Source organism: Chanodichthys erythropterus, chromosome 5 (assembly GCF_024489055.1).
Source record: "Chanodichthys erythropterus isolate Z2021 chromosome 5, ASM2448905v1, whole genome shotgun sequence".
NCBI lineage: Eukaryota > Metazoa > Chordata > Actinopteri > Cypriniformes > Xenocyprididae > Chanodichthys > Chanodichthys erythropterus.
In genome coordinates, this window is record NC_090225.1 from 30,074,106 (window position 1) to 30,101,420 (window position 27,315).

The 27,315-nt window shown below is 37.3% G+C and overlaps 1 protein-coding gene across 1 annotated transcript; it reads left to right on the forward strand.

Moving 5' to 3' along the window:
- Positions 1–1,181: 1,181 nt before the first annotated feature.
- Positions 1,182–24,238, forward strand: bmp5 (bone morphogenetic protein 5). Its single transcript, XM_067385448.1, has 7 exons — positions 1,182–1,635; positions 6,101–6,293; positions 16,468–16,616; positions 18,698–18,892; positions 20,935–21,011; positions 21,113–21,223; positions 23,639–24,238. The coding sequence occupies exons 1-7, from the start codon at positions 1,182–1,184 to the stop codon at positions 23,786–23,788; spliced, it is 1,329 nt and encodes a 442-aa protein (XP_067241549.1). The 3' UTR covers positions 23,789–24,238.
- The last annotated feature ends 3,077 nt before the right edge of the window (positions 24,239–27,315 follow it).

Consider the following 27,315-nt stretch of genomic DNA (forward strand, 5'->3'; position numbering starts at 1 on the left):
ATCCAGTCCTAGATGGCGCTGTTGCTCTTTCTAACATCTAGGATGTTCCCTGACAAGACTTGCCGCTCGGTCTTCATCTGAACCTCCAGCCTGGTCTCATTGTTAATACGTAGTTATACGTTGGAACCTCAAAGGATTCACCTTCAGATATTTAAGTGCCCTCACGGGGAGTTGATATTCATTGGATTTTTACATTACCGGTCAAAAGTTTTATAACAGTAAGTCATCAAGGACGGTAGGCAAAGTCATAACACTATCAACTGTGTTCTTTCCATTTTTCTAAAGATGTATACAGTCACCAAAACATCCTTCAAAGCAGCCAGCCTTTGCTTAGACTGCATAGGTGAGCCTATATCCTCAAAGTTTTAGTTTTGTAAAGAAATGAATACGTGGGTACAATGCATATAATCCGATCATAATCCTTCAGTATTATTATATAAGCCTAGCGTTTGCAAGATTTTAGTTTGCAAAAGTCTCATCATTTTACAGATAATGGCACTGCGCACCGCGAAGCGCGCTCAATAGTTGTGAGCTCGAATATAAGGCAGCAGAGCGAGCAGCGCTGAAATAAAGCTGACAGGTGTTTGCCCGCCTGGACTTTTCCTTTGACTAATCACGAAAGGTCTCATATATCAAGTGTCTCTCATTTCACGGTGAGCTTGCATTCATGCCTCAGGTCAACGATGTTTTATATACGACCGCTAGAGGTTGATGCAAACCCTCCAGAGTGTGGGACGGACTACCGCTTTCAACACTTTTCAGGGATGCAGTCTTGTGTTGGTGCACGCACAACTTGAGCTAGTTCATGCACTGACTCCTGAGGCTGCGCGCTCCCGTTCCCAGGCTGCTGGTGCTGTTTCCAGTAAACGCACAGGTGAAGAGTCCTTGTAAGTTGTTTCTTTCTCTCTCTTTTGACATTATTTGATTGACGTTAAACAGTTCGAAATGCAACTGAATGGCATTAGTGAAGATGTTGCCTAACAGTGGCACAGCGCAAGCACCAGCTGACCCGAGGCATCACTTTGAAGTGTAAGAAGGAGTGCATTCCAAAACATACGGGATAAAGACTTGATTGGGCTAATAAAGAAACTGAAACAAAGTTATTCATGGTGCACCATGGAGAGCGCCATCATCAACCCAGCAGCACTCGCTTGGTGAAAGCATCATCCTGAGAGATAAAGATGAGAGCGCCAACATTTGGACTTCTGTGGAGCTGTCTCGGTTTTCTTCACGGCGTTCAGTGTGGTTTAGGAGACAACCATGTGCATTCGAGCTTTATTTACAGGCGGTTGCGTAACCACGAGCGGCGAGAGATCCAGAGAGAAATCCTCTCCATCCTGGGCTTGCCCCACCGTCCCCGGCCCTTCTCCCCGGGCAAACAAGCGTCGTCGGCACCGCTCTTCATGCTGGACCTGTACAACGCGATGACGACCGACGAGGAGGACGCGATACTCGGGAAGGCGCTCGCTGGGAAAGCGCGTAAAAGCGCCTCTGGAGTTCCACATGGATACTCGCGCGCCCCGCAGCAGCCGTACCGCGCGGCGCCGTTGACCAGTCAGAGCCCGCCTTTGGCCACCGCGCACGACACCAACTTTCTGAATGACGCGGATATGGTGATGAGTTTTGTCAATCTAGGTAGGTTGCTCTTTATGTTCTGTTTAAATTCACCTCAACGTCGAATGTCAGCGTGTTTAAAATAATACTATAGCATTTTTACTATATATCAGTTCAAACTGGTTTCTTGTAATTTGTTGCTCTGACCTACTCAAAAAAAAAAAAAAAAAAAAAAATCAATTAATTTAAAAAAATGAATAGCCAATGTATCCCCATTTTATACTTCTAAAATTGTATGCATTTATTAGAAAGGTGATTGTTATCCAGTGACACTGCTTTTATTTGGTGTCACATTGTAGAAAAATAAAGTAAAACAAATTCAAATTTATCATTTCTACAGTGTTTATGCTAGTCAGAGAATGTTCAAATTAATCACATTTTTCTTTTTCTTTTTTTTTTCTCTCCATGAGGGACAGATGTGAAGTTTTGTTTTCATAAAATTAAGGAAATTATAAAAACACTGCGTGTTTTTGACAGAAAGGGCCTTGCGGTCTCTCAGACCCCCAGAACACGAAGGTTAAACCTAAAATATGCGCTCGTTTAAAGAAGGAATGCAATTACAGCCTAGCTCCTGATTTAAAATGCTCATTATTGATAATCGCCAGCTACCGTTTTGTTTGTCACAGTATTACAGATTTAGTGATTTAAGTTTATAAAATGTAAAATTACAACCTGTTGGATTTAGCAGACACACGGGAGTCTAAGGGCTGAGCCGAGTAAACAAACTTCTTATGTTTTGTTAAACAAAAACTAAATTGGAGGGGGAAAAAACTTAATTTGCTGGATATTGTAGTAAAAAAAAAAAAAAAAAGAAAAGAAAAGAAAAAATGCACGGGAATGAATGCATTATCTTTCAACAATAATGCTTTAAAAATGCAATCAATATGACTTCATTTGATTGACACTTTTACACTAGGTCCTTGATATCATCTCTTTCTAAGCTATGTTGTTTGAGCTCAAATATAGTGCCTTCTTGTGATTCCAGTGAATGTTATTGAATGAATTCCTATGAATGTTAAAATAGCAGGTGTTTTTTTTCCCCCCCATATTACTGGAATATAGTCCTCCACATCTACACTGTCCTTGAAAACTCTATAAACGGTGTATATATAGGACTGTATGGTTACTGGAAACTCTGAGGCAATTGCAGGTTCTGGAGAGAAAATAAAAATGTGGCTATAAAGAGTGTCATTATATCGGAATACACATGCATGCACATACCGTGGTGAAGTGAAGCAAATTACGAACGGCGCTTACATGCGGGGTTTGTTAATCTCCTGTCGTTAGTAATAACTGCTTTTTGCTGTTATTTGAAGAATGCTGTGATAAGATGATAAGTATACGCTGAACTGTGCAACTTCAGTGGCTGTGACCTCTCACCTCACAGTTCATGTAAACTTATCAAGTGACTGTCTGACCTGAGGATAATTTGCCTTAATTACTTCCTGTTGTTAAGCAGAGGAAAGAGCTTGAAGAAAGGGCCGCTTTTGCTCAAAATCTGCTAATCTGGTGCCAGTAGCTAGTGGCTTTTTTTTTTTTTCCTTACTTCGCAGATCTAATTTATGCGTTAGACGCTGGTTTAGCCATGTTTTGGCTCGTTCTTCCATTAAAGGTCATTGTTCTGTTTACTGACAGGATAGAATCCTACACACGAATGAATCACAAAAACCTTGTATGAATTTGTTGTTTTTATGGATTTGAGAGATGAATACAAAAGGGAGTTCAGTATAAACACAGTTTGGGCCTCAGAGTACATAAACGTGTGTGTAAAGGTATAGAGTCTTCATCATCACCTGAACGGTGCTCCATGTGTTTCCACTCATGTACGGCGACTGCAGCTCTTTCCACGTAATCAGGCTCAAGCGCTAAACGGATTCTGGATAAACTGTTGCCTTGCGTTTCAATACAAAAGGTGTTGATGTTGTAGTTCATGGGTTTAAAAAAAAAAGCTCGTCTATGACACAGATTACAATAAAGAAACTCAACTACGAGTAGAGCTTAAGCTGGATCGTTGCCACGCACTCAAAATACACTTTTACTCTAAATGATCTCTCGCACTGAATTAATTAAACAATATCTCCAATATTGCCCGGAAAGCACTATATCCCCATCCTCTGTTCTTAATTAGCCGCCAGGATGCTGAAGTTGAGTCTGGCCAGCTGCTGTAACCGTGGCCTGCCCTCTGACCTCTCCGTGTTAAGTAACTACAGACTTTCACTGTAGATAAACTATCAGAGAGGCCGAGCTGCGCTATTTCACCGGCACCGCAGTGCAAACACACTTCTGCTTCACACGGCGCTTCATAAGCAGCGCTGTACATCACCACCGTGAATGCATGCCTTTATTTGATGCTTTCGAAGATACGGAGCGCAGAATACATGGAATTAGCTCTACAAGAAGAACGTTCTTATTTAACCCTTTTGTTCCTTTGCATGTTGAAGTTTAGTAATAACAACTATCAGTGTTCAGTTTCATCTCTACCAAACTGAGATGTCCTTTAACGTTGAAAGTATCAATCTGTTTTGTCTTTTAATTAAAACTGTCTTTCCACCCTCATCTTTCAATGTTAAAAAGGCTTTTGTAGGAACACATTAATACTGTATATTGTAAAAATGAGTCATAAGAAGGCAATTATATTCACAATTGTTTAAAAACAGACGATGATTAGGGCGGATTATATCCCGTTGATCAAAAGGGAGAGGAAAAACGTGTCAAACTGCAACTCATACTGTGTGTGAAGAAAGTGTGTTGAATTTAGTTAAGGCGACAGTAACACATTAACAGTTAAAAAATAGCTTCATAAAAGCAGGTTCTATTTGAATCACCCGTAGATCAAGCCAGGGTTGCCAGGTCTGTGGTTTTTCCCTAGACCAAACGTTATTTGAAGCACTTTCCATCCAATAATCCCAAAAGAGCTTTGTGATTTGTTACTTCGGATAAGAAACAAAGCCTTAGCGTTCAATTTCGGTCCATTTTTTCATGAAATTCAAACAATAAATGGTGTTTTGGCGCTCTTAAATGTCACGTGACGGATCAAGCGTCAACGCTGATCTGGAATCTTTTCTTCCACTTTTAAGTTATGGCATGAAAAAACATGAATGAACATCAGAAGGTATGTTGAAAGATACAGTACAACTTACTGAAATGAATCATGTCTCATGTAATCACTCAATCTGTGTTTCAACCACAGAAAGACGTCAATAAAACAGCTTGAGATACATTTAATGTTGCATTTACCTCAGGAAAGTTATCCGATGTTCACAGTTCGTTAGTTAGCCATAAAAACACTAGAGACGAGATTATTTACCATTAATTATACATATATGTCTGAATACATTTGCCATGAAGACAAGTGCTTATGAGTTGTATACAAACATTTCAGTTTTTATTTGAGTGATTATATCTGAAAATAAACAGCAGTTGAATATAATAGTTTGGGGTCTGTTGTTAATTTTAACCTCCACTATTATAGCAATGTATCAAATGAGAGAGTTCCCTGTGTAGATTACAGCAGCAGTTGGGAGATTTTTTTTCCTTAGAAAAATCAAACTATTGGTATCAGCAGAGAAATTTAGTATCAGTGCATCTCTACTTTATTCCCTTATAAAAATGTACCACAGTAACTATAGTTTCTGCCAAAATTACAACAATTTATATAAAATAGAAAAAAAAAAAAAAAAATATATATATATATATATTTTTTTTTTACTTATTTCAATGCTGATTACAACCTGGAATGAAAATGGTAAATGAAAACTGCACTGATAACTACTGTAGTACCCTAACTATTCTGTGATACAGAATGGTAGAGATGCCATAATCAGATTGAATACTGTATAAATTGTGCTTTACTGCATGTTCAGAGACCTGTTCAAGGGTTAAAACACATTAAATGCAATGTTTGATAGCCATCTGGCAGAGCAGTTTCTAGATATATGGAGAAAGCCTTATCTACTAGGCACTTCCTATATATCAAATATGTTTTCTTGTCAAGGTTTCTACCATTTAGGACAAGTTTAGGAGGTAGCACTACATTTCTGACAGTGATAACCTCTCACCCACATGGTATTTTCTGCAGATTAGAAATGAGAATCTTGGGAGGTCAGAATATCTGACTAGAAAACTTGTTCACAAAAACATGAAATTTGTGTCCTGTCAGCTTTTCTCTGCTAACGTAGTGTGTATTAGCGAAGGCCTGTTTTTCTAACCTGACAGCCCATTCATCATGGATGGAGCGTACAGGGAAGGGCCTGTGCAGTGACTGCTACCTGTGCTTAGATGGCTGATTTAATGGACTGGATATTGCTTTTGTTGGTCGTCCAAATGTTTGGACTAGGCGTGGAATGTTGACCATTTTGATGAATGACTTTTTAAAGAAAGCAGCTGCTGACACCCAACATGTGTGCGATAGTCTTTCTCCGTCCTACAGTGCAAAACAAACGAGTCCTGTGCAGATTCTCATTGTGCGCTTTGTGTTTCCGTGCAGTCGAGAGGGATAAGGACTTCTCCCATCACAGACGACACTACAGGGAGTTTCGCTTCGACCTGACTCAGATTCCGGAAGGCGAGGCAGTGACCGCCGCCGAGTTCAGGATTTATAAGGATCAAAGTCCCGTCAGATACGAGAACATCACACTCAAGGTCACCATATACCAAGTCATCAAAGAATATCCAAACAGGTGAGACCTTTCCCCATTGTACACTGTACCATTCAGAAGTTAGAGCAGATTAATCTTTCTCATGATCCCATTCTTAACTTTAGTTTTATAGAATGCCTGGATTTCTTTACAGAACTAAATTAAAATACATATTTGTGTGCATTTTCACCTACAGTCGTGCACTTTTGCTTTTTATGGAGCCGATTCCGAAAAATTGCAATTGCGAATGACTGCATTCAGCACAGATTTTGGCCCTCTTTTTGCTATAATTAATTCTCAGGGAATTTCCCAACAACATTTTATTCAAAAAGTTGGAGGAGACGAGTTGAAGGAAAAGCAGCCAATAAGTGTCTAGCACATATGAACTACTTCAAATCTGTTTAAAAAGCATCCCAGAATGAACCTCATGAAGCTGGTTGAGAGAATGGAGAGAGTTTGCAGAGCTTGAAAATAGGCAAAGAATGGCTACTTTGAAGAAGCTCAAATAGTTTCTTTCTGTTAGGTCTGTGTTTGTAGTGTCTTGTTTTCCATGTGCCTTGGTTCACGCTCATTTGTTGTCATAGTTACCCATTGTTTGACTGATTAGTCCCACCTGTCTCTTGTTTTCTCCTCAGTCAGCTTATGTGTATATAGTATGGGAGCTTGTTTCCTCCACAGAATAACAAAAATACAAAATAAAACTATTTAAAAGATAATTGCGACTTTTTATATCACAGTCCTGACTTTTTTTCTCACAATTGCGAGTTTATGTCTCTCAATTCAGACTTTTTTTCTCTCAATTCAGACTTTTTTCTCTCAATTCTGACTTTTTTCCTCAAAATTGCGAGTTTATGTCTCTCAATTCTGGCTTTTTTCTCAATTCTGACTTTTTTCCTCAAAATTGCGAGTTTATGTTTCTCAATTTAGACTTTTTTTCTCTCAATTCAGACTTTTTTCTCTCAATTCTGACTTTTTTCCTCAAAATTGCGAGTTTATGTCTCTCAATTCTGGCTTTTTTCTCAATTCTGACTTTTTTCCTCAAAATTGCGAGTTTATGTTTCTCAATTCAGACTTTTTTTCTCTCAATTCAGACTTTTTTCTCTCAATTCTGACTTTTTTCCTCAAAATTGCGAGTTTATGTTTCTCAATTCAGACTTTTTTTCTCTCAATTCTGACTTTTTTCCTCAAAATTGTGAGTTTATGTCTCTCAATTCAGACTTTTTTTCTCTCAATTCAGACTTTTTTCTCTCAATTCTGACTTTTTTCCTCAAAATTGTGAGTTTATGTCTCTCAATTCAGACTTTTTTTCTCTCAATTCAGACTTTTTTCTCTCAATTCTGACTTTTTTCCTCAAAATTGTGAGTTTATGTCTCTCAATTCAGACTTTTTTTCTCTCAATTCAGATTTTTTTTTCTCTCAATTCTGGCTTTTTTCTTAATTCTGACTTTTTTCCTCAAAATTGCGAGTTTATGTCTCTCAATTCTGGCTTTTGTCTCGCAATTTGGACTTTTTTCTCTCAATTCTGGCTTTTTTCTCGCAATTCTGACTTTTTTTTCTCTCAATTCTGGCTTTTTTTCTCTCAATTCTGACTTTTTTTCTCTCAATTCTGGCTTTTTTCTCGCAATTCTGACTTTTTTCTCGCAATTCTGACTTTTTTCTTGCAATTCTGACTTTTTTCCTCAAATTGCAAGTTTATGTCTCTCAATTCTGGCTTTTTTCCCACAATTCTGACTTTTTTTCTCTCAATTCTGGCTTTTTTCTCGCAATTCTGACTTTTTTCCTCTAATTGTGAGTTTATGTCTCTCAATTCTGTCTTTTTTCTAGCAATTCTGACTTTTTTTTCTCTCAATTCTGACTTTTTTCTTGCAATTCTGACTTTTTTCCTCTCAATTCTGACTTTTTTCTTGCAATTCTGACTTTTTTTCTCTCAATTCTGGCTTTTTTCTCGCAATTCTGACTTTTTTCCTCAAAATTGTGAGTTTATGTCTCTCAATTCTGGCTTTTTTCTTGCAATTCTGACTTTTTTCCTCAAATTGCAAGTTTATGTCTCTCAATTCTGGCTTTTTTCTCAATTCTGACTTTTTTCCTCAAATTGCAAGTTTATGTCTCTCAATTCTGGCTTTTTTTCTCAATTCTGACTTTTCTCCCTCAAAATTGTGAGTTTATGTCTCTCAATTCTGGCTTTTTTCTTTTTTTCTAGCAATTCTGGCTTTTTTCTTGCAATTCTGACTTTTTTCCTCAAATTGCAAGTTTATGTCTCTCAATTCTGGCTTTTTTCTTGCAATTCTGACTTTTTTCCTCAAATTGCAAGTTTATGTCTCTCAATTCTGGCTTTTTTCTCAATTCTGACTTTTTTCCTCAAATTGCAAGTTTATGTCTCTCAATTCTGGCTTTTTTCTCAATTCTGACTTTTTTCCCTCAAAATTGCGAGTTTATGTCTCTCAATTCTGGCTTTTTTCTTTTTTCTAGCAATTCTGACTTTTTTCTCTCAATTCTGACTTTTTTTCTCACAATTGCGAGTTTACCTCTCTCAATTCTGGCTTTTTTCTTGCAATTCTGACTTTTTTTCTCACAATTGCGAGTTTACCTCTCTCAATTCTGGCTTTTTTCTCTCAATTCTGACTTTTTTTCTCACAATTGCGAGTTTACCTCTCTCAATTCTGGCTTTTTTTCTCGCAATTCTGACTTTTTTCCTCAAATTGCGAGTTTATGTCTCTCAATTCTGGCTTTTTTCTCGCAATTCTGACTTTTTTTTTTCTCCCAATTCTGTCTCACTATTGCAAGTTTATATCTCTCAATTCTGACATTTTTCTTGCAATTTTTACTCTTTTTCTTGCCATTCTGACATCTTTTCAGAATTGCATGATATGAACTTGCAATTACGAGTTATTAAGTCAGAAAAAAAAGTCAGAATTGTGAGATAAAAAGTTGCAATTACCTTATTTATTTTTTATTCAGTGGCAGAAACAAGTTTCTCTAATATATGTTCCTCTATTTGAGTCATTCTTTGTCCGTCCATGTAGCTGTTTAGTTGGTTTGATTTTCTCCTGTGTTTTCCTGTGCTCCTGTGTTTGTTATTTTGACTGAAGTTGTGAAATAAAATAACTGCTACAAATAGATCCTGCAACTACTCTCATTTCTGCAACCAGCCTGTGACAGTTTCATCTTTTTGATGACTTTGTCATTAATAGTAATAATGAAGAATTAGACGCGTCTTTTGACAGGTGGTGTGGTATGGTCAAAGAATGATCATGTTGCAAGTGCTTGCTATCTAAAAATAATATGCCTATATTTTCATACTCCAAACACAAAGAACTATAAAATAGACTATAGGCTAATGTTCAAAAATTTGATGTTGGTAAATACTGTAAAAACAGTTATATTGTAAAATATATTGAAAAATGTAACTGTTTTTTTTTTTGAATACATTTTAAAATAGAATTTATTTCTTTTTAGCAGCCATCAACAGTTGAGCTGCTTAATATTTTTGAGTTCAAAAGAACAGCATTTATTTGAAATAGAAATTGTTTGTAAGATTATAAATGTCTTTATTGTCACTTTTGATCAATTTAACATGTCTTGCTAGGGAAAAAAGCATTCATTTCATATAAAACTGTAATGCACAAATCTGTACTTGTCTGCAATTGTCCCTAAACCTTTGACCAAGTGAGACTTTCATTAAATGATGGAGAAACTTTATCAGAGACAGACCCTTTTGATGTGAAATTTATTTATGAACTAAATGGGACTAAATTAATCGGAATATTGACTATGGATTTCAGAGGATTTGTAAACATTTGTCAGTACATCTATATAACCTTGATGTAAGATTACCTACACATACTAATGAGATTGTGCTGATAAAACACTTTTAAGCTGAACAAATCTTCAGCGGCTGTTTTTGCCTTAGAGTAACACGGTGAGTTTAAATGAAACCTGACTTCCAATTAAACCTGTAGGACAGTCTCTTAAAGCTGTGCCTGGTCTGTGAAACACTTTAGGCAGGCAATCAAGCGGAAAATAAAAGGACATCCTGTTTACACGAGTGAGTCTGGAGTCTGTCTGGAGGTTTCCCTTGTGACGATTAAACTACATACGTCAGGATGTTTTAAGACTGTAATTTGTCACTATTGAAAAACTGACAATGGCACACACTGCCTTGGATTATCCATCATACAGTTTCAGAAAATAAGCAGATAAAGTTAAATTCATTTGGCTGATATTAATATAACATATTTTGGAACTTGTTCCAAGGATGATCTTATGTAACATTATCCAGGAACACAGTGCTTTCATATCATATTTACTACAGGATCTATTAATATGTAACTAACAGCATTTTTTTGATGAATGTAAAATATCCAGATGCCAGACTAGTATCTTTATCATTCTGAGTATTCCACAAAGAAGATTTACTTTATGGAGTTTTAAAACCAAGGTTGGGGAGGAGCTCGTTCATCTGATCCTGTCAATCATTACGCAAGAGTATATAAACATCTGCGCAGGTCATCCGTGATGATTCCTCCAGTATCCCTCCACCACCCGTCTCCTGCCTTAAATCTATTTCTTCATTACTAACTCTGTTACTACACAGTCCAGTCGAGTCTCCAACTTGAGCGCTCTGTTTTGAACAGCAAGCCAATTCTGTGTGTCTTTATCATACTCCAGTATTATATGAACTTGTGAAATATCAGAAGAAAACTTTTGTATGATTTAATTTTCCTAAGTGTTAATATCTCAACTCTAAAAAAATATTATATTGACTAGAAATTGCTGAACCTATGCAAAATGATTTTGGAAAAAAAAAAGAAAGAAAAAAAAACATCCATTAATCATAAACAAATGTGCATCTTCTGAAAGACTACAGAATCTCTGGATCAAAACACAGGTGAAGAAGAAGCAGAAACAAGTGATAGAAACATTGCTGATGCACGTTAAACAACACAATCATCAACATTAAAGGGGACCTATTATGCCCCTTTCACATGAGTCTCTGGTGTCTTCAGAATGTGTCTGTCAAGTTTCAGCTCAAAGTACCCCACAGATCAAACACTCTGTTAAACTTTTGTGCAAATCCAGTGTTGAATTGACCCTCGTTTGTGAAGCAGTCCGGTGTAAAATGACGGCATGACAACAACACTCTACTACAACAACTCTTCCTCTTCTCTAAAGCAGCCCAACATGGCCCCGCCCCCTTTGTTGTGTGTCTCAGGGGCGGGGTTTATGTAAATTAAAGGGTTAGAGATGTCACTAATCCAGGAAGAAGCTCGTTGTAGTTCCTTCCAGATGTTTGTTGTAGTTCTTAAACAGAAAATTCTTTAAAAGAAAATATCTCTCTTTGCATTGAACTCTGAGTGTCGTAACTTTGCAGATGTTGTTTATGACCAAACAGCAACATTACACACTAACTAAAGTTAAAAAAGTCAAATCATAATCAAGCACCCCTTTAAACAACATATAAATCAACACTGCGTTACTGAATGAAATGTTGAACTCATGAAGAGCTAACGACTGTGAAGCTTTGGGGGTGTTGATGGACTCGATCTACTCCATCTGTGTTTTGATCATCATTCTGAATCTGATCTGGATGAAGCCTTTGACAAAAAGTTCAAATGTTGAAAACCTTGTTTTTTTAAATGAAACGTAACCACATTCAAGTGTTGATAAAAAAATAATTCATAAAGCTGGAATATATATATATATATATATATATATATATATATATATATATATATATATATATATATATATATATATATATATATATATATATATATATCAGACTATCCTCAAAAAAACAACAAAAAAAACCCAGAGGGTTTATGATCTATATTTACGTGTTAAAGTCATGCGCCCTCTAGCTGGCATAAAAATAATGACAGTCTCGTGTTACGACTGTCTTCATGAAATGATGTATGACTGTCGTTACTAATCAACATGCTTGTTCATTTAAATGAAATGTGAGGACTTTTTACACAATTTGTCCTATTTCCATTTAGCAAAACTCTTTTTTATTTATTTTATTTTTTTTTATTAAAGACTACACCTACCCCACCCCTAAACCTACCCTTAGTGATTTATAGTGCATATACACTTTATGAGCACATGCGTTCCCTGGGATTGAACCCACAATCACATGATTGCAATGCTCTGCCAATTGAGCTACGTGAAACCCGAAATATAAAAGTTAAATATAAAAGACGCAGATAAAAGGGAACAATGCATTAAAATGAAAGTGTCCTGTTGTCGATAGGAGTGCAACTTTAGTAAATGCTCCTATTTCAGGGAAGTGACAAATGACCTATATAGACGTATTGGTTGGAGAACATGTTGCTATATATATATATATATATATATATATATATATACATGAAAGTTTTGTGAAAATGATAAAAAGAATAAAAAAAAACTGTCAGGGAAAGAGTTAATGTACATGTAAAATAATATTTTTAGCTTGAATGTTGAAGCTCAATGTAGCTTAATAAGGTTTGAGTTAGAATAGTGTCCTTCTCTAAAGTATGGGAGGTCCAACCTGTGCAGTGAACACAGATAATAAAGATTGCATAGCCATTGTGGAATGATGTATGGGAACAGTTTTCCTAAGAAAACTACCTCAGCTTTGCTGATTTTTTTTTTTTTTTAGGATATAGCCAGCTGGGCTCAACTAAAAGACCATGACATCATGACATCAGGTCAGCTCTGTTCCACCTCTTGTCCGCTAGGAATAGTTTCGCTGAACCAGAGCCCACCCGAACCAAAGCAAACCTGTTCTTCCTCAGTCTCACCAGATATACTTGCTGGTAATGGCCATGGATAAAGCTTTCCATTAACAGCTCATTTGCAAGTTCCAGCACTTATGAAAGTCTTGAAAGTCCATCAGTTATCACTCCTTGCATATCTCGGCAGCTTGTCAGAGCGCTTGCACCCCAGACAGGGCCATCTGGCCTTAATAGAGGGCCTCTGCGTCAAGAGACTTCCAAAGCTTCCTAAAAGTGAGTGTGCCCACCTGCCTCTTCACGCTTCTAATGGCCCTCTAAATCTAGATGGAGACCCGTGACTTATCTTGAGTCATACATGGGCACATCATAGACAGGGCCTTTTCTCACCATGAATGAATGCAGCTGAAACATTCAAGAGGAGATACGGCTCTCCTGGGGCAACGAAACAAGGGTTTAAAATGGATTCTGCCATCAGAGGCCCTGGAACTCATGGCTGTGTTTATGAGGCACCCATGTCTGACAGCTTCACACATTCGTTTCTGTGTCCGAACTGTGATTTAATGGAATTTAGTGTTTCACAGTTTAGCACCCACTTCATATAGCCTGCCAAAACGTGCCCACTGTGAGTGTTAATGGCATGGCGGTAAACGACACCTTTCCAAAACAGTATTGTGGAGGTACTGTGATACCGTGATGGAAATAGAGAACTAATTCTTACTCAGATCTGGTTCCGGTTTGTGCTGTGATGCTACTGTATCTACAAGCATCATGGCAAAGGAAAATCTGAATTTAATTTGTGCCATGACACAATGAATAGATAACACATGTTCAATTGTCCTCACTGCTTTTTCGCAGTTCGATGTAGTCCAGTTCACAAGTGAATTACTCAAATGAGCCAGATCATTTTAACTTGTGTGACTCAGCCTAGTGATTCACTCTCTGGCTGAATCGGTAAGAGCGATTCTTGATGTTTTCACTGAACCACAAAGCATTACTTTTATCATGTGCAACAGGAAATGAACTACAAGAACTGTTGATGTGTAATGTTCAACTGCAGGCTTAAATCAGTGTCTTTTGAACTCCATTCTATTTCTACATAGGGAAATTGATTTTTTAATGATAATTTAAAAACATTTAAAGACAGCCTTACTGTGAGCTATGAGGCTATTAATCAATGGTGTTTGTTACAGTTTCAGCCCAAATTATTTCAACTTAGTTTTAAAATAACCGTTTAACAGCAGAATTTGTGGTGATAAACTACATTACCCATGATGCTGTACAGAAAATTCAGAAACAAGCAAAACATCTAATTAGCTAACAGCTTTTTTCTATGTTCTACCTGACATCGGAGAGCAGCACTGGGCCATGTCATCAACGTGACATTCACTGGGCATGATTGGAGAAGAAAAGAAGTGCATCCTTTCCCATATTTTACTTATCCCCCTCCATAAACACGTCTTTGTACTCTTTAAACATGAATTGTACAAATGTGGTTACTTTCTAATCTCTTCGCACAAACTCTGGTCAAGTTCGTTGTCCATTGTCGTGTTTTTCTCTTTTCAAGCGTGTTGTTTTTAAACCGGTCTTTTCACACTCTTCTTTGACGGCTGAACACTGTGCTCAATACTGTGCGTATTGCCACCTAGTGGACTCTTCTATACTGCTTGCGCATGCGCTGTTGCACGCAGACTGTCCGCGCGGTCTCGAAATTTGGCCTGCATGCGTTTGGCACGAACGACGAAGTATACTCGAGGCTTAAAGGGGCTCTATGTAGGAATGACACCTAGTGTTTAAAATAGGTACTGCAGTCCAAATTCAAAATATTGTTTGGCCCGCCCCCTCGTTCAAAGACGCGGGTTTCCAGCAACAATTGACAATGAGAGCTGAGAAGAATTACACATTGTAAGCTGAGCTGGTTTATCTGTTTTAATATGCTGTTGTTCATAGAGATATTTAGATGGATTCAGAGGCTTTTTAGGTCAGGTAGAATCTGCGATTCTCTGACACAGTTTGTTTGTTGGTTTCCATGGTTGCAATACACGTGTTTTCCGCCAAATGGCAACCTGTGATGTCGAAACAATATTGGATAAACTGGCAGCGCACAGTTTTGCACAGACCAAAACAAAAACAGACATTCTGACCGGAACGAACATTCCAAAGTAGAATATCTGGCTGTAGCATTGTTATTCTGAGGAACAAGTAGGTGAACTTAGCATGTTTCCTAAATATCTGCAAACATATTGGGGTATTTTTATGCTTTATTAAAGTAAAAATCTTACATAGAGCCCCTTTAAATATTTGATTTTTTATATATATATATTTTCAGATGGCACTTAGAGACTTTTGCATCTGAAGTCTTCATATACATATATATATATATATATATATATATATATATATATATATATATTGTAGTTGTTTCCCTCACTAAAGCTGCTAAGTTCACAGTCTTGTATTTTTGTCTGATTTTCAAATACTGTTTTTCTTCAAATCAAAGTTTGTAATGTTATGATTCTCCTCATAGCTGGTTGGCTTGGTTCAGGACTTATAGCGCAATAACAAAGACTTTTTTGAAATCCTTATGGGAGAAATGAATTTTCGGGAACCAGCGCTGGATGGGCAATAATGCACTCTATTACAGACCGGTTGTTCAAAGTGTAATTCAAGATAAAAAAAGGTTTTTGACAAAACAGACTCTGCTCTAATTAAATGAAATACAGAAAAATACCATTGTTTTGGTTTAGAACGTTGTTTGGTTGAGGACAAATTTTTATGGTTTGGGATTGCTCTTCCTGAAGAACTAAAATAATCTTTGGAATAACATCACGGTACTTTGATATACACCATAGAACTGAATGATTTACCATTAGCCATGGAATTCACATGGTACTCCAAGCTACTTCAAAGGATACCACGGTCCTTCTTGGAAATTTCTAATAACATCCATTAAAATCTGTTTTATATTTCTCTGAAGATTGTATATGACACCCAGAGAGTCTAGTTTATGCCAGCTGTATTCAACTGCTCATGCTGAAGTTGAAAAGAAAATGAGAATACTGACATGTCACAGGGACGCAGACGACTGTGGTGTGGCGCGCTCGCCCTCACTGTGGCATGCTGGGACGTGCCACTGTGTCTGATCATTTTTCTGTCTGTGAGATCAGGGTCTCACTGTGTGGCCCATGTGCTGTTTTGGAACATCAGTTAAGTAGATGAACAGGAATGGCTTGTTGACAAAATTGTGGTCGAGATGAAAAGGAAGAGTTGAGAGAGAATTTGGTTGCGCTCATTTCAATATTTGTTTTTGTATGTTATAATCAACAGTGCTAATTAAGATGCAGATTGACTGCAATTAGCAAAATCCAACTCATTCGTCTCGGATGTTAAACATTTCGTTACAGTTTAACATTCATCTATTTGTGTGGGACAGTGAAATATTATATTCCAAAATATAATGTAAATCACATTGTCATAGTGCATTCTTATTGTCTCATTAGGGATGCTGAAACGTTTCTCTTGGACTCGAAAAAGATCCGCGCCACTGATGGGGGGTGGCTGGTGTTTGACATCACGGCCACCAGTAATCACTGGCTCCTGAACCCGCAGCAGAACATGGGCCTTCAGCTCTGCGTGGAGACCACTGACGGTAAGAGAGTGACAGCAGCGCTTTAATCAAGAGCGTTCACATCAGGATGGCACTGGAAACTGGAACCACTCCACATAGTATGCTTGAGAAATCTCTGACGGAGGGTTCGACAATGTCTTTGTCAAGTCTGTTAGTGTTAGTGCTTTATACAATACAGACTGTTTCAAAGCAGCTTCACAGTAATAAACAGGAAAAGAACAGAATCAATGATACAAACTTCAAATTCAACTGTGCTCTTATAAAACAATAGTGTCATTATTCAGCTCAAGTCAGTTCAGTGTTGATTCAGTTCAGTTCAATAACTGTGAGATTGTGTTAATAAAAACAAGTTCAATATAGCTATAAGCAGCTCTACAGTAGATAATAGTGTCATTATTCATCTTGAGACAATTCAATAACAGTGTCAATGTTGCAAAATTCATCAAATATGAAACAAATTCGATTCAGCTATAAAGCAGCTCTACAGAAGACAATAGTGTCATCATCTAGCTCAGTTCAGTTCAGAGTTTTGTGTAAGGAGCTATGAGGCCCCTAAAGGGACGTGGTGATGGAAAAGAAATATGAGATAAGATGAAAAATTCTGTCAGTGCTTTTGCATTCTCTCGCAAATGTTTTGTGTTCCTCCAAGAAACTTTGCATTCGCTAGCAAAGAACTCAAAAAGTTTGCGCGTGAACAAAGTTTCTCAGGGGAACGCAAAAGCATTGAAATATTTTTTTCACCCATCCCATCACCATGTCCCTTTAGGTGCTTTGTAACGAACAGACCAAAATAAAAGTTAATCGAACATCTTCCTATCTGCTGTGGCTCACAAATTCATGCTTGCAAACCTTCAAACTGCGTGAAGATGGGCCGATCTGGCTTTGAGCTCAATGGTGCTAATGTTCATGACTGTCTCCAAACCAGGGCTGCGTTTCCCAAAAGCATTATTAGCCAACTATGATCGTAAGTTCTGTCGTTACTAATATAGTCTGATGATTTGGTGCCTCCCGAAACCATAGTTCCAACAAACATTTGCAAAGATCATCGCAAAGTTGTGTACAAAAATAAATGTCCCAAAAGGGGGTTTTCATGATGATGCCATAGAAGAACAACTTTTGTTTCCACAAAGAACCTTTCAGTCAACATTTAAGAACCTTTTTTTTTTCTTAGTGTGAAGAACATCTTAATAATCTGAAGAACCTTTTTCCACTTTAAAGAACAACCTATATATTTCATTCCATAGATAAACTTCATTCTACATCTTTTAGTTGTCAAGAGAATTGTGTGGGAACCTGCAATTGAATCAAACATCTGGAAGTAAAGGAAAACAATGAAGAACAAAAGTAACAAAGTAGTTCATTATTTCCAGCAATAATCTGGCATGAATTAACTCTCAAACCGATTATTTAGCAGTTGTTATTAGTCATTAACAACAGTTGTATATTGTTGAACCAGTGTGGTTTGAATGACGGATATGCGACAAAGTTACTATGGTTTCAGGACTAGTCGATTTCTCCAAAGATGAATCATAATATTGTTTTGTATTTAGTGGTACTTTACAACGGATGTCTGCCGGGTTCATGTTACTCTATGTTACTCATTTGTTGGGGAATTTATTAAATAATAACCATCACTGGTCACTTTAATAGTGCTGTCAAATTTTAGTGTTCTTTCCTGCAGACAGCGCTTTGTTGTTTTCAATTATTGTTGCATTCCCTTTTCACTGGAAATAAGGACCATGAAATGCAGCTGGTTTCATTTCCATTCACATAGTCATTACATTAGCTTAAAACAGACACGTTTACCAATGTGAGACTCCACAAAAGTATCATCTTTGAGTCACGACTACGCCCAGTTTTTCCTCTTTCTTAAATGGGAACCTGATGCCATGAAGTTCTCAGTGTTTTAGGATCAGTTTTCATCCCTCTCCCTCTCAGTTTGACATGCAGACAATTACTACAGTATCTGTGTGGACCATAGAAACTGTCATACATAGTTGTGGTGATTTTGCCACCCAGGACGAGGTTTTCGTGTCTTAATCATGGCTGTTTGCCTAGCGTTGATCTCTGTAATCGGATGCATGCATCTGTTTGATTTTCAGGTAGAAGCATCAACATGAAATCTGCTGGCATCATCGGAAGGAATGGACCTCAGTCCAAACAGCCATTCCTGGTGGCTTTTTTCAAAGCCAGTGAGGTTCTGCTCCGTTCTGTAAGAGCAACAGGAGGCAAGAAGAAAAGCCACAGAAACAAAAGCAAAGCACAACAGAAAACTTCACCAGCTCTCAAAAGTGGAGGTACAGTGCAGTTTTCCAAAATTCAAAACATCCAGAGTTGCTCCTTAAAGGTGCTGTAAGCAAAGTTAGACATTTCTCTAACTTCCACCAAACAAACCAGCTACAGTTCACTCACTTATATCTGATACATGGTACACAAAAAACTGGAAAGCAGCTTTTTGATCTCACAAGCTCTTGTCTGATTTTTAGCTTGACCAAAGTATAGAGCAAATAAGGTTAATACAATATTACTTTAGTTTACAGTCCTGTTCCTCATGTACATGCTATATACTTATTATAGTACAATAACTGGGTAATAACTAGGTACTAACCATAAACCTTCCTCAAAACCTAACCCTAACCCATAGTTACCTTATTAGTTATCTTATATTACCCAATACAGTCTTAGGTAAGGCCGCTGTATGTACACATAAGTGCATGTACTGTAAAATAAAGTGCAACCCTTCATGCAATGATCACTGGATTTACTAAATTTGTCTGGATAGCGGCATCAAATCTATTAAACAAACATCAATTGAACTAGAAATCCCATTGTTTTTTTGAGATATCTGTAAAAAAATCTGTGTTATCTCTGGATGAACAGATATTTATGTAGATTCAAAATATCTACATACCTTTTCGGTGAATGCGATTTCACCAAGTACAAGTTCAACATCTTTGTTGATCCTGGAACAACATTCCAATCAACCAGATTTCAGTGACAAGAAATCATATTTGAGGAACAAGTTTACAGTTTATGTTAGGTTTAGGCCTACAACCAGGGTTAGGTGCTTCTACATCATTCTTATTCATCATCCATGTTCTCACATTTATTTATTTATTTATTTGATGCATTCTATATAATTTGTTGAGAATTTTGCACCATTATATGACTTGTTTTTCCACACCAAATACCAGTTTCAGATAAACACATTACTTGTCAGTCAGATGGTTTCTAAGTTGGCAGTACTTGGCCTGAATAAGCTGCAATGCAGTCATTATGCTGATATTCAAAAGTCTGACAAAGTCAAATCTGACAAAGTCAGCAAACCAAAATGCTCAAAATGATGGTAGAGAGCACCTCAAGGTCATCTGAATGCAGTTGGTTAGCATCTCTAACAATTTTTATTTATTTATTTAATAAAAAAAAAGAATCAGAATCAACTACTGTACAGAGCTAAATCATCTGCAGTCCCAGGCAGGAAAAGAGGGAACATTTGGCATAGTTACAATGCATTAAAATGAAAGTGTCCTGTTGTCGATAGGGGTGCCGCTTAAACCACAGTAAATGCTCCTATGGGTCATGTTTCAGGGAAGTGACAAACGACCTATATGGTCATATTGGTTGGAGAACATGCATGATAAATGATATTACATCTAAAAAGAAATGGGTGTAAAAAAAACAAAAAAAAAAACGGCTAAATTAAAAAAGTGCTCAACAATACAACAGGTTACTATGCAAGCTGTTCAGTGATTACATGTTTTGCCTCATCTTTAACCATATTTTCAGATGTACCAAACTGTGCAAAGTGGGACACTGTCTAATGTTATTAGATAGCATGTTCCAGATATTGATGAATACTGAACAACCAAAGCCTGTGGCTCTATATTGCATTCCACAATCTTGAAGAAGCTCAACAATATCATCACGCTGTGAATTTTTTGCTGTTTACAAAGCAGACAGGTGTAATTTCTTAGGGTTCAGTGATATCTGTGATTTTAGAGGGATATTTTCCGCAAACTATTCTATTAAAAAGTCACCTACTGCATCTTTAATTTGCATGAAATGAGTAGCAGTTGTTTTAATCCACATATCCACATTTCTGCCCTTCATAGATGACTCACTTGAAGAATGCCTGTTGAGCTCACCTGATGTTTTCTGAATGTAGGGTTCTTTGCTGCCATCAAATCACTGAGTATTTATGGCATTCAGAGTCTATATACAAAATCACCCTGCCAGCTGCAAACATAGAGCACATTGAGCCCACACACACTCCTAGACTAAACAACATGACTATTTCAGTGTTTGAAGGCTCAACGTCCGTTTTGTTGCTGTTATCTAGATCAGAACACCAGTGAACAGAGACAAGCCTGCAAGAAGCATGAACTTTACGTGAGCTTCCGCGACTTAGGATGGCAGGTAAGCACATGTGACGACTCGCAAGACATCAATTACAGGACTGCACAATGGGATTGCTCCATTCGACCAGAAAATACATCACTGTCTCTCTCTCATTTTAGGATTGGATTATTGCTCCAGAAGGCTATGCAGCCTTTTATTGTGATGGAGAATGTTCATTTCCACTGAACGCACATATGAATGCGACAAACCATGCGATTGTGCAGACCTTGGTAAGTTTCCCTTGTTTCATCATTTAATAATTGTTTGTAGTAGTGGTTCTAAAAATAAGACCTAAATATGAGCAAGTTTTGTGCAAATATATGCAAATAAGGCATAAAGGTAAAGTTTTACAATAAGGTCCCACTAAATAATGTTGGTTAATTGATAAAATAAGTTAATTGGTCAATTGATAAATTAAATCTGCTGCAATTTAGATCCTCTGCTGCTCTTCCCTTACCTGTACTTTGACAGTTAGTTCATTAAAAAACAAAGACAAAGGCAAATCAGAAGGCAAAAATAAGCATAACAGCTTTACACATGTAAAGACAATATTGGACCAGGAGAAGAACCAAACTGAGGGCTTAAAACATGGCTAAATGAGGAACCAAACAAAACTCATAATCAATTAAATCAATGAGTAGCCATAGAAACCAACTAGGAACAGGAACAAAGGGAAGAGGATCTAAACACAGGAAAGAAACACAGGAACCAAAGAAAAAACATCATAAGAGTCCACACATGACACATTACAGTACCCCCCTCCCGGAAGGCACATCTTCGAGCCTAACAGACAGGCCAACAGTGGAGGGAGGGTGGGGGTTTTGGCGGTGGACAGGGACTTGGAGGAGTCGGTAAAAGAAGAGACCAAGGAGATGGAGGGAAGAGCTGGGGAGTAGATGCTAGAGGGAATAGCCAGGGAAAAGTCTCTGAGATGAGTCCAGGTGGAAGCAAGGATACTTCCTTACGTGGAGCTGTGAGAGGTGGAGACCCAGGCAGAGCTGAGGAGACAAAGGCCCAGGGTGAACCATTAGGGGCCGTTCACACAGAACGCGTTTTTCTATTCCATTGCGCTACTTTCCCATTGTTTTTCTATGTAAACACGTGCTTGACGGACGTGCATGACCGTTAAGCTCGCGTTTCGCGTCTTTTGTAGCGCCTCTCACATGACCACCGCGTTTTTAAGACGGCGTGTCAAGTTAAAAGAATTTCAACCTTTACATGCAGCGCCGCTAATCAATGTAAGTTCCAAAACAGTGGACCATTCAGAAGAACTCGGAGGCGGGGCGAACGTTGCAAGCTTCTGTTTACAGTAGCAAGTTGGCATGACAACTGTTTTATATGACGGCAACATGGCGGAGGAGGCGCTCATTATTATCTTATTTTCTTTTTTTCCATGTCAAAACTTGTATCTGTCAATTCTGCTGTTTACCTATTTTTATTATTTCCGATGTTGTCGTTATTGCCTCACATTTTTAGACGCAAAGACGCGTTCTGTGTGAACGGCCCCTTAGACTGGAGGGCCAAGGTGGCATCGCAGCTTTGCAAGACGGAGGCTCAGCAGGTGGAGCCGAAGGGGTGTGAGACGAGGCGTGCTAGATGTGCTAGATGGTCTTGGGCTCTGGGTCTGCGGTGGGCTCTTGTTTGTTGTTCATGCACTTAGAGAGTGTAGGTTCGTGCAGTGAAAAATGGCTCAGGCTTGATCTCCTGGATGGACATTGGGGCCATCTCAAACACCTGATCAGACTCAGCTGGCTTTGGCTCTGAGACCTTGGTGGGCATGTGGAGGGGTTGAATGGGCTCTGTTTCTGGGTAGTCATGGGTGAGGACATCAACAATGGGTAGGTGCACAGTAAACAAAGGAGAATGACTTCTCTCCATGTTAGATTTCCCATGTCTGGTAAGTCCAGAGGGACAAAATAATTTGCTCCTATCCAGAAAATAGATTTTAGTGTGGTACCATCAAGGTAGGAGCGCTGGGTAAACTCGCAGATCAAGGCAGAGTATTCCCATAAAGGAAGGCTTTCTTGGGCAAGGGTAATGAAGGCTTCTGTTAGATCCTTGTTTGGTCCTGTGTTCTGTCACAAAAAAACAGCTTCACATATGTAAAGACAATACAAGGCCAAGAGAACAACCAATTTGAGGGCTTAAATACCTGACTAAAACTGAAACCAAACAAGACTCAGGTGATCATATCAATTAATTAATGACTTACTATAGGAACCAGCAATGGGAACAGGATCTAAACACAGAAAGGAAAGATGGGAACCAAAGGAAAAACAACATAAGAGTCCACGCAAATAACATAACCATTACACTAACATTAACTAACAATGAGCAATACATTTGTTGCAGTATTTATTCATATTTGTTAGCTTTAGTTAATAAAAATACAACTGTTCATTGTTAGTTCATATTAGCTCAGACACCTTAAATAATATAACATATATATATATATATTTTTAAATAATGTATTAGTAAATGTTGAAATTAACATGAACTAAGATTAAAAAATGTGTGTATGCGTGTGTTAGGTTTGAAGGATAATTTTGTTTACTTAATGTATGATAAATCATTTTTTTCCCAATCAAAAAACACTGGTTTTGATTCAACATATCATGCATTTCTTTCATTTTTTCCCATAACAGGTCCATCTAATGTTTCCTGATAATGTGCCAAAGCCTTGCTGTGCACCAACCAAACTGAATGCCATATCAGTGCTGTATTTTGATGACAGCTCAAATGTAATTCTGAAAAAGTACCGGAATATGGTGGTGAGGTCCTGTGGTTGTCATTGAGGGCAGAGAAGCGTCTGTGTCATATTGCTGGAATAAATAACATATCAAAAGAAATAGTTTTTGACATTTGATGTACAGTATTATGTATATATTAGCTCATAATTCCTCTTATTTATTTGGCTTTGTTCTGTAATAACGTTATTATATGTGTGATGTAGATCAGTTAAAGTTACCACTCTTACCACAAATCAATGGCTGATTGCTCTTTCTCTGAGAATATGTTTATGAGTTAGACCAGTTAGAGAGAGTCATAGATTAGACGATCAAATATAATTTACTTTCTTTCGATTACATGTTATAAGTTCACGAGCAACCACTCCAAAACAGAACTGCTGCTATTTTACAAAAGAAATGTAAAGGCCTTAAACCCTAGTAAACCTATTTACATGATTTTTTTTGATGTGGGTAAAAAAAGAACAGCCATATTGGATTTAGCATAAATAATATAAATAATAATAATAATAATTCTTTGTTAATAAAATGAGTGTAGTGTTGTTGTAAGAGCACTGAGTATGTCCATACATATTTTCCTCAAATATCCCAAAGTATTGCAGACCACAATTGCTGATTTATATTAGTTTGCTTTAGATATCCGTGGGTGGATATACAAAATTAAGGTTTTTTTTTTTTTTTTTTTTTTTTTTTTTTCTGAGCAAATATTCTTCCTCCTTATATACACTTGTATTAGTACTCTGAGTAATATATATTTTTTGGAAAATATTGCATTTATTATTTTAGAACCATGTTTGTATGTCATTAAATCTATTTTCAAATATTTTTTTTGTGTCTGTCTCTACCACAGTTGACTCAACATCATGTTTGTTGTATGATTTACATTCATTTGCTGGGGTTGGGGGACCTTCCTCATACTTTAGTTTAGGGTCCAATTCTCACTATTCTCTAGCTATTAACTATGACTTTTGCCTCAATAAACTCCTAATTACTGCTTATTAATAGTTAGTAAGCTAGTTGTTAAGATTAGGTTTTGGGTAGCATTAAGAAATGTAAAATATGGTCATGCAGAATAAGGTATTAATATGTGCTTTATAAGTACTAATAAACAGCCAATATCCTAGTAATATGCATGCTAATAAACAACTAGTTCATAGTGAGAATAGGACCCTAAACTAAAGTGTTACCAAAACTTTATTATTGACTTTTTTTTGTTTTGCTTCATTACTGCATTTGGGCTCAAATGTGCCCTGTTTGGCTGTTTTGAAAAATAATTTGTAAACAAATGGATTAGTTTAGACAGATGTTTGCATGCAAATCTATACTGACCTTATCTGATCACAGGATTTTACGAAGTACATTTTTTGTTGAATGGCAGAAAACTGGGTGACTGTATTTGACTTAATTCAAACCAGTGGTCAGGGTACCCAGATGTTATGTGGTCCCGATCTAAAAAGAGTGTTGACATCCAATGAATAGCGGAGGCCACCTGCTAACTTCACTTCTAGCGGTGTGGATGATTTGCATTCCTGCGGCCTGCTGCCCTGCATGATTACTCCTGCTGCTTCACAATCCCATCTACTGTTTAATATCATGGATTCCGTCCAATTCCACTAAATGTCTTCCTTTCTACAACACCAGGCCCAGTATGAATGCAGCTATTTTAGGGAATTCTGTGCCAGCAGAGAGCAGGCTCTCTCTTAGTATAAGCCCTGTAGCCACATGAAAGGGGAAAAAGATAATTCGCCATAGTGAGTACAGATGAATTTACTGTCCTGTTCCCTGCAGAGTGCAGCACACATATGCACATGATTGATCAGACTGGGGCTCTTCAGGTCTTTGGACACTGATCTTCATGCTCAATCTAAATGACAATGTCATTTAATGCTTACAAGATTAATATCGGACTTTGGTCTGTATACATGTAAATCCATAGTTTAGTCATGAAACTCTAACCTAACGCCGATTGGTTCCTCTAATGTCAAGGCATTAGCCAACTAGACGTATTTCCTAATCCATAAAAACCATATAGTCCTTTCCTAGCCCGCTGTGTGATTATGAAAACTTCTGTTTACCCCTCCTCCTCCCCAGCACCACCTGTAGAGATCTGTTACAGAGGGTTAATATATTCAGCAGCAGTATGTCCTTTATGTGTGTTATTTAACTGAGCTGAACAAATTCTTGTATTTGCCCAGCAAAGTAGCAGATCACATACGCCGAAATCAATAATATGTACATTCCATGCCCATGCCAATAAATGCTGGTTAAATCAATCCCAATTGCCCTAACCTGATTAAGACAATATTATGGTTTCTAGTATTCCGAATAAGACAGCTGGAATAAGCTTATATGAATTGAAATTTTGTGTCATGTAAACATGTCAGTGAATAGCAGTAACTAGTGTAACACATAGTCTGGTTAAGCCTTTAATCTGGAAAAGAAAGTAAATAATCTGTCTCATTATTTCTCTGAAAATGACCCGGATCTGTGATTTTTCACAGCTGCCCGTGCCTCGGGTCATTGCATTTATAACTACTTTTGTTTGCACATGCACAGATTTAAATAAACAATGGATATTCTGGTGACAATTGACATGAACAATATTTCTACAGCTTTTTTTTAAGTTAATGTTGATGTAATGCTCTGTGAACTAACATGAACAAACAAAGAACAATAATATTTTTGCTAATAAAGATATATGAAAAAAAAAAATCTTTCGATGTTCTACTATAGACACTCTACAAACTAAGTAACTAGTCAACAAACTCTCAGAGTATTAGTAGACTGTAGTAGACTGTTAGGTTATTAGCTGTTAGGGTTCGGGTTGTTGCAAGTAAGAGCATCAAAATAAAGTGTTAGCAGATATTAAGCAGACGGTCTACTAATACTGTAGTGGTGGCTAGTTAACATGTAGTGACTTATAGTTAGTAGAATATGCCTAAAGAGAACCATTGAAATTAAAAGTGTTACCAAATATATTGCTCATTGTTAATTCATGTTAGCTAATGCATTAACTAATGTTATCAAACAAATCCCTATTGTAAAGTGTGCATGTCTGTGAAAATCACAGTTCCAGGTCATATTTAGAGCAAATTCTTTTACTTTTTTTTCCCAGATTAAAGGCTTAACCAAACTATGGAACTTAATCAGAAAATGCTGTGCGTGTTAACATGCTTGTTGAAATTGTTCACAGAGTATGGATTTTACGTTTTTTTTTTTAACCATAGGACCAGGGGATACCCACCCACCGCACCACAAATCTGTGCCTCATACGGTTCGATTCTTGCTCAAATTGCCACGCTGTTTCTACTTTTTGAGTTCATAGTAGTAATGAACTTCATATGCTTGTTGTTTTGTGTTTTCAAAGGGGTGATTGTCAATCAAATCCATGTTAGATTGCAATAAACATTGGTATGCTTGAAATGAAACCACAGTGGACTACACACCGGACGCTGCTAAAAATGCAGTTGTGTTGTCTCGTACATGGAAGGAGACACATATTAAAATGATTAGGGGTGTGTTTTATCTAGTTAGGTAAATATTTAGGACACTACACCCCAAGAGAACACAATCTC